At 43.4% G+C, this 20,892-nt stretch overlaps 2 protein-coding genes across 4 annotated transcripts; one reads left to right on the top strand and one right to left on the bottom strand.

The window, feature by feature from the left end:
* Positions 1-295: 295 nt before the first annotated feature.
* On the top strand, positions 296-5,031 carry LOC139050460 (uncharacterized). Its single transcript, XM_070526871.1, has 5 exons — positions 296-725; positions 1,364-1,479; positions 1,909-2,111; positions 3,461-3,575; positions 4,715-5,031. Exons 1-5 carry the CDS (start codon positions 382-384, stop codon positions 4,909-4,911), a joined length of 975 nt encoding a protein of 324 aa, XP_070382972.1. The 5' UTR covers positions 296-381; the 3' UTR covers positions 4,912-5,031.
* A 147-nt stretch (positions 5,032-5,178) lies between these two features.
* On the bottom strand, positions 5,179-8,151 carry LOC135895996 (uncharacterized). 3 transcript variants are annotated; one of them, XM_065424273.2, is made up of 4 exons: positions 7,837-8,151; positions 7,097-7,243; positions 6,756-6,830; positions 5,179-6,491 (listed from the first exon to the last, which is right to left on the bottom strand). In XM_065424273.2, exons 1-4 carry the CDS (start codon positions 8,036-8,038, stop codon positions 5,380-5,382), a joined length of 1,536 nt encoding a protein of 511 aa, XP_065280345.2. In that variant the 5' UTR covers positions 8,039-8,151; the 3' UTR covers positions 5,179-5,379. The 3 variants fall into 3 exon arrangements, with proteins under 3 accessions (XP_065280345.2, XP_065280353.2, XP_065280355.2); XM_065424281.2 differs by having other exon boundaries at positions 7,097-7,254; positions 7,837-8,002; XM_065424283.2 differs by lacking the exon at positions 7,097-7,243 and having other exon boundaries at positions 7,837-8,150.
* Between the last annotated feature and the right edge of the window lie 12,741 nt (positions 8,152-20,892).

Raw genomic sequence — 20,892 nt, 5'->3', positions numbered from 1 at the left:
TAATGCAGCACGTATTGTGCAATTAAATCGCCCGTAATGCGCAGCAATTACCGCACTCGACTGAAGTCACCATCGCAGCGACGCGCTATTTATTTCAGGACCACGAAAAACAAGGTATTCACCTAAGTTCAGCGGCGGTTTACCTGTCGGCAAGCCCCTAACTCGCATATGACGAAAGCAAGTCTCACGGAGTCCAAGCCCACAATCCGCCTTTTGCGATGCATTGTGGCGCCACTGTGCGGTGGCCACGAGAAACGATTTGGCAGGCGTCGCTCTCGCCGCGACAGACAGCCGCCGCACGCGAGACACGTGTGCAAGCAAGCAGCGTGTGAGTGAAAACTGCAACAACGTGTGCGCACAGTTTGTCGCCGTCCGCTAGCCATGGAGCCCGCTGGTGACTGCTTTGTACCTGGAGGTTTCTTCAGCGTGACGAACGGCTGGAAAAAGCGCTTCGGTAACGTCAAAATACCCACGGAAGCGCAGCTCGAAAAACACATGGTGTCGAGCGGAGCGCGCTTCGCGCGACAGCAAATGAAAGGAACGATGTTCCAAGAAGAAGGATACGTGCGCAACGTCATGTACAACGACGTGTCAGCAGAATCCACGTGCGGACTTTTGCGTAGTATCTGCCTACCGTCAATGAAAGGCGGCTATTACATCGTGCACGCCGCGATTTCCAAGGCGTCGGGCTCCATCCTGGCTGGTCATTGCCTCTGCCCCGCAGGGTGAGCAAGCTTTCTATTCTACATCTGGAGCGCGACCTGCATGAACCGCGTGCTGGACATTTAAGTCTGATGGGTTAAATTTTGGAATTCATAACTATACCGGCCCTGCCGTTTTGGGCTAGCTGTTTGCTTATATAAAGGTACGGTTGCTTAAATGTTGAAAAAATACACATACTGTAAATGAAGAAAGCGGGGAGTTCTTGTTTTTGCGCATTTGCATGTATACCGATCGACACGGTCGTGCAGCATACCAATTTGCACTTGTCTGCGACCGTACACAGCCTTGGATTGCCGGTATCACACAGTACACTATTTAGAGGCATATAACGAGAATGACTTCCAAGTTTGGCTGTTTACTGTAAAACCGCTAGTTGTACCTAACTTCGTGCCGGCATAGCTGTCTGACAAGCCGCATCGCATCGTTCAATGATGCTGTTAATGTGTGCACATGGTGTTACAAGGCCAACGCGCGAGTGGTGGTGTGCGGCTCATGTCTGAGATTGGCGCATGTATTTCACGTTGAGTGACGTGAACTTAAACCCGTTCTTTCGAATTCATAAACACTTGATCCCATCTTTTCCTTGATGAATACCTGTTGAGCATGAAAACTCATCTCCTCTTCCATTTTATTCTTGCAGCCTGAGCGGCACATGCCAACATTTTGTTGGGTTAATCCTTCATGCCATTCACTTGGCGCAAAAGGATGCGGCAACGTGCACGGAAGTTCCATGTGCTTGGATTGTTCCTGCCCAAGGTAAGAATGCTACTACTTAGCAAGCATTAGTTAACATAGGAGGCGGCAAAAGTGCCTAAAAAATCTGTGATCACACTTCCGGCCCCTTTCTGCAAACGGTTCTTTGTGGCACCGTGTTGACCATTTAACGTGTTGTAAAGTTTGCATTCGTGGTAGCAGCTGTTGAATATCAACTCATTCACACAGCTACATTGTTTACAGCGTACATGAGTATTGGTATGTGGACAAATATAGGCTACTGGTTTTAATTAAGAACACATATTGGTGTCGCTTCATAAATTCTTAACTACAAGACCTGCATAGAGAAAAAATAATCCCAAACTGCAACATTTAATTTTCTTACAATGGATGTGGTCGTTGGCTAAACATCACAGGAAGCACTTAAAATTTCGTTATTGTACTTGTACAAACAAAACTTTTTTTTTTCAGTCAAAAAGCATGAGCCACCTCTGCCTCTGCACGACATCAGTTTTCATACAAGGAAACATGAAGGTGCGAAAAGGCGGCGGTTTGATCCACTGCCAGGGCTCTCACCGAGTGACCCATCTCTGCTTGCTGCCGATCTCGAAAAGGTGGCAGCAAACTGCCTGCTTCTCCGTTATATGAGCAAAGAAAACTCAGGAGAATCACTTGTAAGTGCTACACTTAACTCTGTATGCTTGTGATCTGTTAAAATAAGAGTTAGCAGTGTTCCATCAGCATGTGACGACAGACAGGAACAGTTTGAGAGCCCCTTTTACTGTGCTTTTATGCGAAGTACAGTTTGCATCAGTATAACACTAATGTCAGTAGTGTTTATATACGGTGACTTTCTTTTTTATATCTCACTAAACAATCTGCAAGCTTAGCAATGATATGATGCAGCAAACCTGTGATGTAAGTCTTGGTTAATTGAGGCAACTAAACCTCTTTAAAGCCAAAGTTATTTTAAAAATTCTGGCAGAACCTATCTCGTGATGACTGAAATAATGCGAGAGCATTCATGCACATACACACTGTTAAACTGACACAAACATCTGTTCAACTTCCATTCTATAGCTTGTCTTGTCCATGACAGCAGTAAGGGACTGTGAATTCCAAAGTGTGATACATTTAAGGGCTTTCAAATGCTGTGTGCCTTTACAAATGACAAGACCTTTGACGCCTCCTGTAATACTGTAGGTATCAAGTCGGTGATGAACTCCCCAGTGCCTGCTTCATAAATTCTTATAGCCACATGTGATTCACATAATTATCATGCGAGACTGTCCAATCACCTGCAACTTATGCAGCAAAGCATGTGAGTATAGCATGCTGGGCAAGTCTTATTAAATTATCTGTACATAGTTTCCTTAGTTACGTGTATTAAGTGTCCCTTGATTTTTCATACCATGCTTTATAGCTGAATGGAATAACTTCTCTACACAGAGCTGCTGAACCTAATTTTAAAGAATTTTAAATCTTGCGTTGGCATATCTGATGTGCATTGATTACTGTTTACCTCTACGTATGGCTTGAGTTTTTTCTATCCCCTTCTGCAACATGCACATTATTGCACTTTCATATTTACATTTGCTCTTGATTTACAGCACATGTTAGCACGAGTTCATGTCACTGCATCTGAATGTTTTTTTTAATTTTCTAATGCTAGTAAGCTTGTAGTTTGCTTACTTTCAAAACTGTTCTTTGCTCACCCTGAAAGAAGGCATTTAGAGTACGAATAAATAAAATGTGAAAAATGATTCAGAAGTACAATACTGAGTTTGCTTGTTTAACAACCATGCGCAATAAGGCATGCCAGGTATGAGACCACAATCTGAACCTATTTTGTTGCGCTTCTCACCACTGGCGCAATATGATGCTGTCGAAGACCTGTTTACAAAATCCTCAAATCTTTACTATGCTGCTTCGTATATTTCAAGCTGCACTACTATTCAAGGTAGTCACTAAGCTAACATTTGCATGTTATCTGCGCTGTCTAATGTAAAGCACTATATTCCAGGATGAACACAGTCCCAGTGAAGTGGCACCAGAAGCTTCAGACACTCCACTGGTCTCAGACATTGAAGACATCCACAGTGAGACCTGTCAAAGACTCATACAAGAGAGGTTTGATGGTAAGAAAGTCCATTTCCTTGTTTATTACTTTTTTCGCAACTTTTTGTCTTGGCACGTGTCATTCTGAGGCTGTCTCATTTATATAAGAATGCCCACCTATGTCTCTGGGCATCACCTTCACAAGTATCCCACTGAGCAGCAGATAATGCAGCAGTCACTTTTAGACTTAGTGTCTTGTCATTTATTAACTTTTACAGGGCTGTCGCATAACTCGATGTGTGTGAGCACCCACAGGGTCCTCAAACATATCTGCTTCATCTATGGCATGTTTGTGAAGCACTGTGTGAATGTATAATGGATGTTCCTTTAGCATGAGTCCATCACCTGGATTCATGCACGGCATTTGTCATATATATATGTTGACTGTGTTTTAGCAGAGCATGGAATTGAAAGCATGCACATTTGTCTTGCTCTTGTTTTTAGGCATGTTTAAATACTTGCAATACTGAACCAACTCTACGATTTAGCTATGTTGACCAGCATAATTAGCGAAAAAAAAATAAAACATAATGAGCACATGCAAGTTACAAGCTGCAGAAAAATTCTTATGTCACTGTGAAAGTAAGCTGTACAATTTTGTAGGAGATTAGTATCTACCTACATTTTAATCGTTGCAATATGCAGTTGTGTCATTTGACACAACCTAAGTACTTTAGCCTCTTTGAGTAGGCCTGTAGGGGTTTCTTTGTAGGAGTAAATAAAAGCTAACCTAATGGTATTAAGTTTCTGACAAGTGATTCAACATAAAAGAAAGTAAGGCGTGCAAACACCAACAAGAGAACTAGACAACATGGCATTTACTTAGTTTGGTTCTCTTGTATCCATGTTTGCATGCGTTACTTTCTTTTAGTGCGATTCGCTACAAACTAGCTGAACTTTCTCTCATTTTAAGCTTCATTTCTAGTACACTTAGCTCCTATCTGCAGTGTTTGTGTTGTCTGGTTCTCTTGTGTCCATGTTTGCACCCCTTACTTCCTTCCACGATGAATCCCCAGCAAATAGCTCAACATTGCCATGACAAGTGATGCTTTGTTGACGTCATGCTACTTCTCATTGCTTTAATACAATGTAATGCTTGCTGTACGACTTGTAAACCGGATTCTAAACCTATAAATTAACAATACTGTTTTTTTTGCAGCTATACAGGCCCTCTCGGTGGACGGCAGAGCAGTTGTTCTCGAGTCAACGATTGGACAGGCCGCAAATCCAACCTGGCACATGGAGCGGATTGGTCGGCTAACTGCCTCAATGTTTAAAAGAATTGTGTGGTGTTTGTGTAGCTCTGCGAACATTAGTTGCATGTTTTGTGCTAACTGTTGCAGCGTTAACGAATGAGTGCTGGAGGCGGTACTTTGTTGCAGTGATGTTTGTGGTGGTGATTTGGAAGTGCGGTCCGCAATTTGTATGGGTTGCTGTGATGTGCTGTTGTTTGCCGTGCGCTCAAAAGCTTCAAACTCGGCTCGTAGCTCGGCTAAACTGTTTCGAAGTATTTTGTTTTCTATGGCAAAATGAAAAGAAATAGCATGGCCTAAGCAAATTGTGTAGCATTGGTGATAACTATAGCCGTTACGTCTATAGACATAACAAAATAAATGTGCAGTGTACATGGAAGATAACTGAAAAAGCAGTATCATTTATTTAGAGATAGAAAATACAAATTTCCTCAGAAGGTAGCACAGTACACAGCGTCGTCGTAAGTACACGTGATATAGTATGAGAGTACACTGTTGTTACACAGTCTGGTCTCTTCTGGTCATAAGCATGGTAAAGGAGGCTCATTTGAAGTAGAGATGTGCGAGCTGGCTACTTGTTCTCATTATTGATTGAAATGATTGGCTGTAGAAAATTGCACAAAAAGGCGCAAGTCCTAAAAATGCTGTCAATAATGTCGAGCATGTTGATTGGCAGTGGTTTGTCTAAAAAATGAAATTCTTTGATACGTCTTATGACTCGCTCAACATGGATCCTAGCGCCAGCTATTTTTCGGGTGGCAATCACGTCACTAGCTGACAATTGGTTCCCCATTTTAAATGGTGGCATGTGGATTTGAATAGATGGTGGAAAAACGCCCTCCAACCTAAAGCCTTTGTCGACCATCACACCGTCCCCCGCATCTAATAAACCCAGTAGGCCCGATTTTTCGACAACTTCGCTATCACTAACATGCCCACCCCACAAATCTGGCACAAATGAAACGTAGCCATCTGGTGTTACCCCAACAAGTGCTTTGAACGTGTTATAATGCTTGTACGAGGAGAAAGTATGCCTCTGTGCCTGTAGTTTTGAAGGTCTTTGGATTCTCACCTCTGTGCAATCAAGGATGACTCTAGTGTTTGAGAAGTCACTGAATGCCATTGGCATGTGCCTTTTGATCTCTGCTAATGTGGGAAACCTTGTCAATGCTGAGAGCTCTTTATCGAGAAAAATTACCCATGTACAAAAGATGCGACTAAGGCATGACTGAGAAATTCCAAAGATTCGAGCCACTTCCTTGGCACAAACACCAGTCCTGAGCCTATACAACACCATGAAAAGTTCTTCGCGCTTGGAGAGCTGTCTTTCCTTTGCTTGTGTTTTTCCTCCATCCCAATAAACCATGCGTTCTGCATGTTTTTCAATGTGCTTAAAGAGTGCTTCAAACTGTTCCTTACTTTGCAGTCCTGTATAAAACTTAAAAGACGATTTGTGAATAGTATCCACAGAAAACGTGCAGCGTTTTAGCTTTCTGCATTGCAGTTCTAGATCCCTGACTTTCCGTTGTAATACCACATTTTCAGTTAATAGGTGGTCAGTGTTCTCCTCTCTGCTTAAGGGCGTTGGCTCTAGGACCTCCTGTGGCTCAGTGAGCATTGGGGATGTTGCAAGCAGCAAGAGTGCATCAGCTGCTCCTTCCTCGTCGAATGAAGAGTCTGCACCTGCATTTGCATCAACAAATGCAATAAAGTGACGCTATTGCTTTAGACACAATTCATTGAACACTGACATTTACTCTGAGCATTCGCACTTTGTGCGGAGTGCACTACTCTAATGACCTGGTCACCTGAAAGCAAATTATGGATAATTCATATGTCGCAAACGTGCAAGACTCGCAATGAGCAACATAAGGTGAGCCTCAGAAAACATTTCCAGCTGCATAATGTGACAGTGTGCTTGCCATTAGTTCAAAAGCCACTGCTCACCCTGAACACAGGACGTGTCTGGTTCCCCATCACTGAGACCTTTGCAAGTTCCTCCTTGACCTGAAACCTCTGTACCTGTGACGTAAAGTGAGTAATAAAATAGTATGAGTACACACAAAAACGCATGACTCGGATAGGGCATGAAGTGTAGTTCTTAGGGCAAATATCACGTTTCACCACTGCATATATTCCTTTATAGTGTGCCATGTGCTTGGCGTACATACACAGGCAATGGGGAGGCCAACAGAATGTCAGTTTGCATACGTGTTTTACCCACATAAAGTATGTGTACACCTACAAAAATGCCAGAAAATGGCCAGTATGCCCGGAACCGGTGATACCTGCTGTTGGTGGAGCGCCTGTTTTCCTCTTGGAACGCGCCGCGGTACGAACATGGCGGTCGACCGCGTCCTTCTTTCTGAACTGGTCTGTATACACGAACAGCGTCGGTATGAAGTCCGGATGTCTGGGTGACAGTGAAGGTGCCCCTGGAATGTGTCTGTTACACAATAAGACGCGCCACTCGACTCCAGAAAGCGCAGCACGGGAAAATGAGCCATAGTACAAACCGTACTACATCGCTATTCGCTAAACGAACATAAGCTTTCTTCAAGAAATATTACTATACTCGGTGTCGACAAGAATGATGAAACGACAAATAGCAGCGATTGCTAACTAGCACCATCAGCTACTTAAACAGTGCACGCCGTTTCCAAATCTGCCCGGCAGTGCAGGCGCGCTTGGCTCCAACAGATAACTACGCCGACATCACGAGCACTCGCTGAACGCTTATGAAGTAGTAAAAGTGTGCACGGTGTAAAGTTGCTAAAGACGGCGCTCTAGCGGCGGCCGCACAGAGATGACAGCAAAAAAAAACAAAGTAAAGCACAACGCGGCGGCCGCACAGAGATGACGACAAAAAAGAATTTAAAAAAAAATAAAGCACCGCGTTTCACTCGGCCGGCTCGCGCGAGCAAGAGATCGTTTGTTTCGCTAGCTCAAACACATTTGCGTCTTTCTCGAGATTATTCGTATGAGTCAGTAACTACAAAAACAGAGAACTACGTATGTGGATGCATACCTGTCACAAAGTGCTTCCCGCAGAGTTGAGATGCTGCTGACGGCTGCCATGGACGCCCTTGCGCATCTTGCCGCTTCACAGCCCTAATCCAGGCTTCACGGCGCTGTCGATCTCGTTTTACCGACGGAAATCGGAAAAACCGCACTGTCCTGCTGGGACTGTCACGTGAGCTGCAGCCGTACGCGACACACGACATTGGCATCGCGCCAAATTTCGATGTCAATATGTTAGGAAGGCGTGCCGTGCGCGCGGCAGCGAGAATAGCGCAACTGAGAATCGCAGCGCCTGCCCCGGCTGTCCGCCGTCTGCTCTAGCGCCTGCCAAATCGCTTCGCTCCTCAGCCGCTAGGGCACTGCGCATGCGCAGTTCGGCGTCGCAAAAGGCGGATTGCTCAAGTCAAACTGCGCTCGCACGAATATCGCGCACGTTATACGCTCTCGACACGCACAAAAGCGCGCCAAGCGCGCGCAGAATGTCTTGTAGCCGACACGACGGCAATGGCTAATCTACGTTCGAGAGTAGCTCTTTCAAAAAAGCAAAAACAAGCAACAATGTGACGTCACATCCTGCGAAAAAGAGTTGTTCTCCTTTCTCACCTTCTCTCAGCTCACGCATGCGCAGCGATCACGGAGCACTCGGGGGCGATGTTCAGGTTCGTGGAGACCAATCGTTCAGAGAAGTGGGGGCAAAATGGCGCGGAGGGAGGCGGAGGGGGGTGAGGAGGTCGCACGGCGGCGGCAGAGTTCAAAGAGTGGCAGTACTTTCAAATCAAGGGATTTTACTCCGAGCAGCCCTGTTGCGCGCAGCGCGGCGTGGTTTCGCGAAAAACAGTAAACGGGAACTGGCCCGCTCCTCAGTTTTCATTCCTCCGTGCCCCCAACGCAAGTTGCGCCCCCGAGTAGAAGTTCCAACAGCGGCTACATTTTGCTGCTTCGCTAATAATTCGACAAGCGGAACTACGCTGCTGTTATTTTATTTGCGCATATTTCTTTTTTTTTTTGTGAGTGGCGAGCACCGCAAACGTAAATGTGCTCGAGAACACCCTGCGTAAGTGGCGCCACCGTCACAGATTGTAGCTCCGACCATAAAGAGTTTATAATAAGGAACTATATGGTTCCAACTATAGAGTTTCATATGATAATTGTATGAAACTCTGGTTCCAACGACTCAACGATGGCCGCTTCTCATTAGTTCGCCGATCATCCATCCATCCACTCGCCAACTTCATCCATCCACTCGACCAGTAAAAATGGCGGCCTCCATAGTCGTCGAAGTGTTTTCAAAATCGAAGTCGCTAAAACAATTTTCGAAGCCGTTCGACGCTCCATCCGACGCAAAAACGCACTTGGAACGACTCAGTGACACAGTGGCCGTCGTTCAGAAGGAAGTGAACGCCTACCTCACCGAACTCGTGGACGCTCAGCGCAAGTCTGGTGCTGGCGACTTGGATGCCGACAACGGTAATGTACCGAAAAGTGAAAAAAAAAAAAAAGCGGAAGGGAAGGGGGGGGGGGGGGGGGAGTAGCGTAGCGAGGAAAACTTCAGTTTCTTTCCTACGTCTATTCATTTCACCTTTAGTCGCCTTAGACAACCGCTATGTCGAGGTTGTATTGGCATAACACGCCTCCAACTAGCACCAGTTCACTATGGACGGAAGGTGCTAACATGTAGTTGCAGCACAGAGCGCAGGAATAATATAGGATGTAGCATTGCATTCTCCCATCCACCACATCGAACATGCACGATGGTGGCATAAAGGTAAGTGGCACACGATAATTACGGTTCTGTTGTGCGATAACTCGTCGAGCATGAAAGCAGGTTTGCCGAAGAAGATTACCCGTGCGTACGTTGCATGAAAAAAAAAGGACTTCGGAGAGAGTTCCGTGCATGTTTTGAAAATGTCGGAATGTATACATTACGAAGTAGATACGAATGTGGTCAGTCCCTATGAACATCTGTCGGGTAAAGCATGTTCGCAGTAAAGCGAGAATACGTCTCCAATATTGGCGGCACTAAGTAGAGGACAGTCACAGTGGTGTGAAGAAAAGTTGGTGCATGGCCTCGGTGATGTAACCATGCCCTATTCTTTTTAGAGACCGCAAGGAGCAAGATGATATTGAATCACACAAATTGTGTTGTGGAGTGTGGTTGCTGGTGCCACCATCCAATTTCAAAGGGCAATTCACCCACACTCATGTCGATGTGATTTTGTGCAGAATGGTTAGGAATACGTAGGCCATTATTAGCCGAGTCCCTGTATGGTCAATGGTCATCATGTTCACTCTTTGAAAAAAAAAAAAGCCATTACACGGTTAGCAACAATAATTTCAAGGGTAATCCTGTATAGTCTCGTGTAGTCTCCTGAAATGTATGGCAAAGTGGTGCAGACTACCAGATATGAATGAGCTGGGTGCGTCTTGATTGGCAGTAACGAAAGGTCATCATTGTGAAATATCGATGGGGCCAAAAAGCAAAGTGCACGTAATGATGCTTCAAGGACTGTGCTTGTAAAAAAATGTGACTTCTTTTGCATGCAAATGATTCCGATGAACATAATGCAAAACCACTCAAGAAATTTAGCAGAAAGGTGAATTTTATTCGGAAAAACATTTTACATTTTTTTACACTGTTCGGAAAAACACAAATTAGTATGTGCTCTGATCAATGATTCTGATCATCTAAAGGAAGAATTGTCAAAAATGAGAAGTTGAGTAGGATGAAAAATTTTTGCTCTAATTAAAGTGGGCTTAACTAGCATTCAAGCAGTTCTGTGCTCCCAACTACACTCTTCAACAGATCCTTGCACCATTTGATATTTTGCACAAGCACAAAAGAAAACGCCATCTAGAAAAAGCACGTAAGAAATCTACAGGCTTGTTATGGTTGAAACACAGAAGACTACTTTTTCGAAACATCTGCATCAGCAGGTGTTTGGTGTGTTGCGATACCACGTGCACACATGTAGCCTTGCGTGGCTTTACCGTGTCCTGGGAAAGAGGCAACTTGGGGGTTGAGCCGATGCGTGTTCAGACCGTTAAGGCCCCCTAGCAGAGGGAACACACTCCTTTGGCCTCTGCTTCACATAGACGGCACCTCCAGAGTTACCCACCCTGGCGAAATTGGTAGTTGCCTTTTCCGGTCCCCCTCTCCAATCTTCATTATTCACTCTCTTTCAACCTTTCCTCTCATCTGCTCACTTGATTTTACTTATGGTTTTCCAGGCATCAAGGGTGAACTGTGTGTACCTGAATATCCAGTCTTGGGTATATATATTAGGTTATAGCGATGTTGCATAGCTGGCATCTACAGGTATTTTCCTAATGTAGTGCGTCCACTTGTTGGGCTCGGTAGTGGGTGGCTACCGTCGCCGCCGAACATTCCAAGAATGTCACGGCAAATGCATTCTGCCCCACTTCCAGATCACCTTAACAAATGAGGGCGTACCAAAACAATTTTTTATTTTCACTTTCTGCCGCAACTCGGAAACATTGACATGTTGCCATGTGACGCACAGTGAAGGAACCACACCAATGAGTAAGGTATATCCATTCTTAGTGGCGAAATACTTCATAGAAAAAATGGGAAAACAATGCAAAGTCTCGGAGATGTCAAGTGTGGACCTCCTCGAATTCAAAACCAAAGACGAAGTGGAAAAGCTGGCTGATTTCACCAGTTGAGTACAATTCAGTTCGCTAGTTGGTGCGAATCCATAAATACTTTGTTTAGCGCAAAACAACAGACACAAGAAAGACGACAGGACAAGGTGCATTGTCCTTTTTTGTGTCTGTTGTTTTGCGCTAAACAAAGTATTTATGATTTCACCAGTAAAGTCACAATCTCAGCACACCGTTCTCTTAACAGAAGCAGGAGTGTGATATCAGATTTCTTAAACCTGAGTGAAGAACTTCTTGAAACGCGTCGTACTTGCCCTTGGTTCTGCCTAGTTCATGATGCAGGGTATGTGAAAATCAAGGAGACCATACATTCCAAACCCGAGGCGATGCTTCAGGTGCCAGAGGTTTGCACATGCATCACAATTGCGCAAAGACGTGCAAAGTGTTGTGGCAATGAGAATCGGTTGGACAACTGCAGCGCTCTGCCACACTTTACAAACTGCAAAGGAGATCATCCAGTGTATTGATGATCTTGCTCTTGCGGGAAGAAAGAAAAAGAATTGCACTCACTGTGAAAGAGACCTATGAACCAGCATGAAGAAAAGCTATCACTTATGTCAAACAACTATACCATTATAGCATGGCATGGCAGGGGGTAGCGCCACAGTAGTCTTGGTGGTCCACAGGGAGTAGTCGGTAGGCCAGTAGTTACTTCACCTTGGTGGCAGCAGCCAGTGCTGCTTCATCATCATCAAAGACGCGTCTGCAGACACCAGTTTCGCAGGGCCCTAGGCTAAATCGAACTCCGAGGCATGAGGGGCATGTCTCAGCGCCTGGTTCTCAATCATCCAGCAACTTGGAGAACACTATGGAGGTCGACCCAAAAACTGCAGCATTGACACCAAAAGGTCAGCGCTTTCTGGAGCGCACTAAGACAAGCTCTTAGTAACTGCGCAAAAAAAAAGGGGCCACTAACCTGAATGGCTACCGCTCTTGCAATAGTACAATTACTTTAACACATCACCTACAACTTTGGAGTTCATGCACATAAATTACATTCTCAATTCTGCCGTTATGGCTTTGATCACACGCTGGAATTGTAGAGGACTGATTCGCAATTTAGGTCTACAGGAAATGAATTTAGGTGCTAAGCACAGTCAACTGCTTAAAGGTTTCACTGTTGTGTTCGTGAACTTCCCAGCCGTTTGTCAGGAGTTGCTACCGTCGTGCAAGGCGGCATTCCTACCCGAAATGTTCAATTAAATACCTCTTTCGAGGTTGTAGCCATCACTGTTCCATCAAATAAAACTGTTACGATCTGTTCAGTTTACAGTCCATCTCATATCCACTTTACAATTAGAGAACTGGAAAGCCTAATAAAACAGCTGCCTAAGCCTAAGTAGGAGATATTAATGCTTGTTCTACTCTTGGGGCAGCGATAAAGCTGACCAAAGAGGGCAACTTATTGAAGATTTCATTTTATCTAAACATTTGCCTTTTAAACTCAGGTGCGTCAACCTATTTCTCACCTGCTTCATGGAATTTTAGTTGCATGGATTTAGACTTGCTGAGTGTGTTTTACTGAATTCCAATGGGAAGTCCTGAACGCTTCATATGGCAATGACCATTTATCTGCTATCATCTAACTTGCATCATCACTACGCATTATAAATTTCAAACCATGTCGGTGGAAAATACTTCTTGCTGACTGGCTGCTTTTCATGAAGCATTCAAAACTCGAAGACTTTTCAAGTGAAGTAAGTGTAAATGAAAATAATGAAAGATTCTCTGTGGTTTTAAATGCAGTGGCAAAAAAGCGAATACCTCAAGGATCTAGCCTTGTGTGCAAAAAACTATCCCTGGTGCACTCCTAAGTGCACAGAAGCCAAAAATGATCAAAATAGGGTGTTTGAATGATGCCATACTGCTGGTCAAACAAGATTATAGGTTTTTAGGAGTAATCTTTGACACCAAACAGCTTCCTAGACCACATAAAAACACTAAATGTAAAAGCAAATAAAGCATTTAATATCCTCAAAGTGTTATCTCATAAGCACGGGTTCCGACCAAATGTGTCTTTTACATAGCTACCGGTCTCTTGTGTGTAGCCTTTACACTACGGCTGCATGGTTTATGGCTCAGCCAGACAGTCCTACATTGACTTGATCCAGCACTTCCGAGTGGTGCCTACAGAACATCACCTGTCCCAAGTTTATGCATTGAGTGTAATGAGTCTTCCTTACAGCAGCCCAGAGCATTACTCACTTTTTGTTACTAAGAATTCAATCATCACCACAGTGCACATATGCTGCAACATGATCACACAATGCAACTCGCACTTGTACTACATGAATAAACCGAACATGATTGGGTTGCTTGTCTTGCAATAAGAGGTACTGTCGGGATTATGAGATTCCTCATGAAGTCCTCCAGGTTGCCAAAAAGCCACAACAATTGCCCCCGTGCTATGATTTTACAGTTATGCAACTGGACATTAACACATCTACACACGAACACATTATACAGGGATTCCGTACTCTTCATAACAAATATCAAAATTACATGTAATTTTACACTGATGGGTATAAAACAAAACGTGGGTGTGGGGACACTAACAAAAAATTTGGAAAAAAGTGTCGGATTAACAAAACATGTCTCTGTTTTCACTGCTAAAGTTTATGCTATATGGGCGTAGTTAAAAAGGTTATCACTGAAAAACAAAAGTGCAGTCAAGTACACTGTTAAGTACACTAAAGGCCCCACATCTGAAATGTGAGTGTGAACCCGCCTCCCCACCTGTGGATATTTTAAACATGGTGGCGCTTAACAATTACGAGAGATCAATTTGCATCTGCTGGGTCCCAAGCCACGTGGGGCTACCAGGCAATCAATCAGCTAATAGATGTGCATCAATGGCACCATACAAAGGCATAACAAACACAGCACTTCCATATAAAGATAGTATCGATGCGATCAGGAACGCGCGCCGTCAAAATTGCAACACGAATAGGACCATTGTGCAGACAAGCTACATCTTACTAAACCCGTACGGGGTGAGTGGAAGTCGCAACCACCAGGAGTGGTTCTTTGAAGTACTTTTATGCTGACTATGCATTGGGTACACACACCTTGCATACAATTATTTACTTGAAAGAGATGCACCAACAAGCGTGAAATGCCAAGAATCACTAACATCGTGCAAATATTACTTGTGTATACACATTGAAGTACATAGACAAAACCTTTTGCACAATTTGTATGAGCTACACATACCTTTACACCGTGCTTTAATTTTAGGAGGTCATCCACTACTTCCATCACCAGGCATGCATAAATTTCTAGACAATGTTGACTTACACAAAACATAGATCAACAAAGCCTTCTTTTTAAATTGGAGGAGGTCCTAGTTACCGCACCTGCCAACTCTGCTGAACTTCTCCTTATGTTCAACTTTGCACTCTTTTATGGTTTTATGAACGATGTGTCAAGTTTTATGAAAAATGCTATTCGTGAAAAAGTTTTGATGTTGTTGAGTTGTCTGGCAGCGCGGTGTTGTAAATAATACATGCAAAAAGGCAATTGTGATGGTACCTGTGGCACGATCTTGTACTACTGCAATACTTTGGTTCCAAAGTATCTTGGTTAAAACACGTTGGCGGGCTAGCTGGTTAGAATTCGTGATAGTGTTTTCCATGAGAAGTGTCGTCTCTATGTATCTGCTTCTTTCTCTGTCCTCGTTCAGTTGCGCTTAAACCCTCTATCCAAAGTATTGCCATGGTAATACTGGGTTCCCCGTCAGTGCCTGACAATGTGGAGAGATCTTAACGTGATACCGTTAATGGCCCTGTGTCACAGAAAATTTGGCATTTTGCGTCCAGCATTACCTGTCGTTTTTGTAGAAATCATTTCAAACCATGCAAACCCAACCACGCAGACCCTCCGTGTAGCGCAAAGAAGTTACTAAACTAATTGAATTCATTAAGGTAAATTACAAAAATAGTAAAGTATGACTTGCAACCTACAACATGATAGCGTTGGATTGTAATTTGAATGTACAAGAAAATTATTCTGTTACTCGGAAACTCAAACACAAACCCCTTTTCCAGCTTTTCTACCATTCATAGATCGGCCATGGCATTCGAGACTTGCGCGTGCAAATCTCTGAGGCCACGGAGCGGCGTGCCGTTTCTTGCAACGCCTCCAGATGGCGCTCACCTTTACTGCATCGCAGCCCGTGTAAGAGGCAGTGTTTCTACAGAAAGCTCGCCTTCGCGCATAATGTTCATCGCCAGCGTTTCACAGTTAACATTGCGGCTACGTAAGCTGCAGTTGCCGGGAGGTGTGAGAAGCAGTCGGGAATCTTCGAATGCTATCGCGCTCCACTCTTAAAGGTAAAGCTTAAGCTCACTTCAGATTTTTTAGTAATGCAAGCAAGACCTGAACAGAGTCTTGCTTGTTCGCCTCTGACCATGACCTCGGTAGTTTTCTGATGGTGAATAGACAATATCGAGGTACTTGCTTGCCTGTGCTACATGCTTGCACTGCCCCACAGATTGTGTGCTGCCACCTCACAGCAGGACAAAGTACCGAGATGAAATCAGCTCATCCATGGCTTTGCTAGAAAGTGAAAAGTACCTTTGACGAGCATAGCTCGTGCTACACCGTATATAGTGTAAATGTGTGGATGAACTCGGCTTGTCTAAGGATGGGCTGGGTTAACTGTCATGCCATCATTGTTGGGGCACTCCATAAACAAGCCTGCCCAAAAGACTCGCCTCTCCAACTGGTTCAGGCATCAAATAGTAATCCTGCTTTCGTGTCCCCTTTCAGGTGAAGACGACACTGACGATGCACCAGTGAAGAAGAAATCCAAAAAGTCCTGACACCACGAAAGCGGTGTTGTCACGTCATGTGAATACCTGTTTCTCTGTAAGTTGCTGCACAATAAAACATTGCTTCATCGTTCTTCTAATGTTAATCATGCAACCGCTTGCAATTAGCCAGTTTACACAGCTGAAAAAGATGCTAAGGAACGCTACTCACATGATAAGGGAAAAACGGTTATCCTTTTTCCTTTACGAAGGGTTTTTTAACCCACACAAAATTTTAAGAAGTGACCCGCGGCAGTTAGCACAATTTTAGTTCTTGAGCCGATTACTCGAAGAGGCAGACACTACAGCCATAGGAAATTGAAATGCATAATCAATAAACTGCAGCTAGTTAAGCTTATAACTAATTACTTTATAGCACGTATAGTAATTTGTGAGTTGTAGCTGGCGAGCTTGCAAGGCTAATCTGCACAGAACAAATTCTCTGGACGGAACCATTTTTTATGATATTCATTCCCAAAATGTGCAACAATGCACTTTGTCATTTCAGGTATTTTTATGCATTGGTGGATAAAATGGTGCTTTGTTAAAAAAATGTAAGTGCAAGGTTACTACAAATGCTAAGTAACTGCAAGGTTGGCGGTGCATATCACTAAACCAGCACTGACCTCAGCATACATTCTTTTAAGTGAACACACCTTGGAAACTCCCTGGCTACACTTAGTAAATTGCAATTAGTTATTAGCTTAACTAGTGCAATTTCATTAGTTTGTGGATTATGCATTTTGATTTCTCGGCAAGTAATGTCTGTGCTAGTTGTCTCAGGTGATGTTTAAAAATTCCGTATGTTCTAAAAAAAAAAAAAAACTAGTATGTATGAAGAACACTCAAGTGCACTCGTAACAGTCCCACTTTGAATGCTTGTAACAAGCCCTTTAGAAGCCTCATCCCTCTCAATCATGAATTGTAATCTACTGTTGATAAATGTATGAAATTTACACAATATTATGCCAAGGTGCTGGAGACAAAATTGAAAGCAAGTCAAGGTGGTAAAATGACTCTTTGTGCATTCTATAGTGAGTCATCATAATTTGATGAATTCAATAATTATTGGTACTGCTACAGGCTAGTTGGAATGTTGGATTCATAGTTACGAAAAATTCACCGCAAACAAGGAAAGAAATGCACCGAATTTTTCATGACCATGAATTCAGTAATTTGTGTATGATGAGTCATGCTATGTTTATTTATAAAAGTGATTGAACCGTGCTGGAATTACACTCAGAGGTTAAGATGTAGATACTTCATGTAAGCAGAATGTTCCATTTACCACAACTTTAATGTTCATGGTCTATTCCTTCCTACCACTGCACAAAAACAGCGAAAATAAGTCATACACAAATGTGTATGCCACGACTGAAGGGATTATGCAGATTCTCTTGTTTAGATTGAACTGAGCTGGGAATAATGTAACGATTTCACTCTGTTTCCTTTTCAAGCTTTATTAGTGGTCCAAGCTTTGTTCAGTCTGTTACTGCAGGGGCAGGCTTGTCAAAAGCAGCAGTTGACGGGAACTAGAAGTTTATTTTATGTACCATGCATGACACGAGAAGTGAAAAAAAAGCTTCCTTCAGGGCAACTTTAGGTGTCGCACCTCTGTAACTTGGGCAGGGATAAGCATTACATACCAAAGCCACAATTTAATTATGAGGCATGCTGTAGTGGAGGACTCTGGATTAGGTTTGACTACCATTTCCTATGCAACTAAATCAAAGTGCATTAGCATTTCTTTATTCCGTCCCCATTGGAATGTAGCCAGGATCAAACCCACGAGGTATTTTACCAATACCTGTCACGACACCTGTCATAGATTCTGGAAGACTAGAGAGACAAGGAGTCATTGTGTGAATAACACATTTATAATTATAGAGCAAAAACAATACAGAACCATAAACAAATAACACTGCCATACGCATTACGAGCACCATACAAGATACATGTAGTCTTATTCATTTAGAAAGGCATAACCATTGTGTGATGTCAGTGCTAACAAGGTGTGGTATCTGAAACTCCACCATGGAACAGGACAGGTTTGATTCTTAGGTGGCTGTCATACTGTTGGGCGGAGCCTGATGATTGGGTGACGTAGCACAAGATGGCACCAGGTGGATGTGTGGCCGCCATTGCACACGACGGGGCCCATTGAGCAGTGGTGGCGAGTCAAAGGTGGGACTGGCAGTGGAAACCATGCCGGGTACAGTGATGCGTCGTCGCTGTACTCTTAAGGGGATGACAGGCATTGCCGGTCTTGACAGGCCTTGCACACCACCTGCTGCCGTCTCCAGAGTGCAGTGGGGAGACGCGTCTGCTCTTGCGGAAGGCCACATCACGCACTGATCTTCTTCATTCTCAGTTTTTTTCCGAATTCTTCAACACGCATGTTTATAGTACATCCTGTTTACTCTGTCTTTCACACAGCAGAGATGCTCTCATACTTTTCTTTTGGAACTCAACTCGCTCCCTGTTCTCCTTTGCTCATAATACTTCGCATGGCAAAATGACATGCAGTTCGTTGAGATTGACAAAAGTGAAAGATTATATAACCACAATGGAAACAGGGACGCGGAATGAGATTTACACTGAACATCTGATACATACTGTTCATACAAGTCATTCCGTGGTGTACAAATGGAAAAAGTGAACACACTTTACCACGACATAAGTGCAGCACACAGGAAAGAATTGATTAGAGTGTAAAAGCCACACTATGTAGAATGTAAAATTCCATACATGTAAATCATGTTCATAGAAATTATTTAATATTGTAGGGACGATCCAAGATAACCTACCTTCAGCACCGTTTGCTGCCAGCACCAGTGCTAAAAGACAGATTGATAACCTGTCTTTCAGCACTGCCATAATTGATATGTAGGCTTCTCACAATGAACTGGTCATTGTGTTAGGTTAGAATAGAACAAACATTGGGCGTGGTTGCAACTGTATGACATGCAGAACCAGCTTCTAATTGTACACAACTAAATACATGCAGAAAAACATCGCTTGAAGTACGGGGAGGCACTCATTATGGCATGCAGGGTTGTTTAAAGGAGCGCTGATTCGAGAATTCGTATCCTATTTTTGTGTTAAGTGAAATTCACACCCTCAAAGCCGTAGAAATATGTTGGCAAGCGTTGAGTGGCTAAATAATTACTACAGTATCCCCTTGAGGCATGATTTTTGATGAACCGTCTCTAAATTTGCTTTTTTTGACAAAACAATTTTGAATCACGTGACACTCCACTGCAAGAAAGACAAGGTTGTAGTATGGTACGTAGTGGATTTTCTGTGGAGTCATCATAGCTAGACTAAATAATTATTTGTTCACTGTGCAGTCAGTAATGCTTGTTTTCACAGCAAAATTCAATCACAAGCTTGAAGTACATCTGCAATTGAATTATTGACTGCATGTCTTACAAGAATATATTTTCTCAACATTGCTACACAAAAGTGGCATGCCGAACATCCTGTCAAACAGAGTAGCACCATCAGCAAAGTGGTCGTCTATCATAATGTCACAGGACATTCAGTGCCAGGTCTGGGGCTTCACGGCCAACTTTAAAGGGCCACTAATGGGAAATATTAAGACAGGTTGATAGAGTATTCATCTACAAGTCATGTACCTTTCTGTGTGCCAATATATTACTCTTCTGCGTAGAAAATTGTTCGAGGTCCCACTGCTGCAGCTCAATTTGAGTCACCTGTGGCAAAACAGACCTGTTGATGCAATTTCCACATGGCTCCCTCTATGTGGCTGTTACGTCTTTGAGCTCTTTACTTAGCTCTATATAGGAAGCCTACTGCTTGATGGCTCTGCTTGAGTTCAGGTTGCACGGATGCAGGATTCAAATACCTGAGTCTCTTTGGGAGTTGCAGATGTGGTAGCTGCTCTCCGTGAATCGGCCAATGTTGACGTCACATGATTGCCATAGTCCACAACAGGTGGCACCACTAGGACTCTCAGTTTTCGTCATTTTTCTCACGCACAAAAGCTTCGTTTTCGTTACAAATGAATTAATTATCTGAGAAGCCTAATCTTTATGAACAGTTCGACCTAACACTTTTCTTTAATGTTAGTTCAATATTGTATATTAGTATGTATCGTGTTTCCCAGCTGCCCCACTCACCAAGTGTAATCCTTTTACATGAGGAGCATGTGATAGTGGCTCTAGAATTTTTAAAATGGGTATATAGCTCATTTAATGTTGTGAAACTTTTGCACCCGACATTTTGGAAAAATTAAAACGCATGCACTGGGGCCACTTAGCCACCTTGCAACCCATAGATTTTCCTGTAAAAATTTAGTGCCAGAGAAATCTTATGCGCTACAGTTATTCGGCTATCATGGTATTTGTTGTTAATGCATGAATGTGTTCAATATTCAGGTTTGTGGCTTCAGACGTTCTTCTTGCATGCTGTTATTTATTCCGATTTTTCTCTTAAATTTACGAGAAATCATTTTTTTAAATGCATGAAGGCACTAAATTCGTGTGCACTTGCATAGTTGTTCCAGGCAGGCTTGTACCCATGATGTTTTTTTCAGGGGGGGGGGGGGG

This window comes from Dermacentor albipictus, chromosome 10, assembly GCF_038994185.2.
Source record: "Dermacentor albipictus isolate Rhodes 1998 colony chromosome 10, USDA_Dalb.pri_finalv2, whole genome shotgun sequence".
Classification (NCBI taxonomy): domain Eukaryota; kingdom Metazoa; phylum Arthropoda; class Arachnida; order Ixodida; family Ixodidae; genus Dermacentor; species Dermacentor albipictus.
Note: the sequence above shows the minus strand (reverse complement) of the source record. Positions and strands in the feature narration are given on the sequence as shown.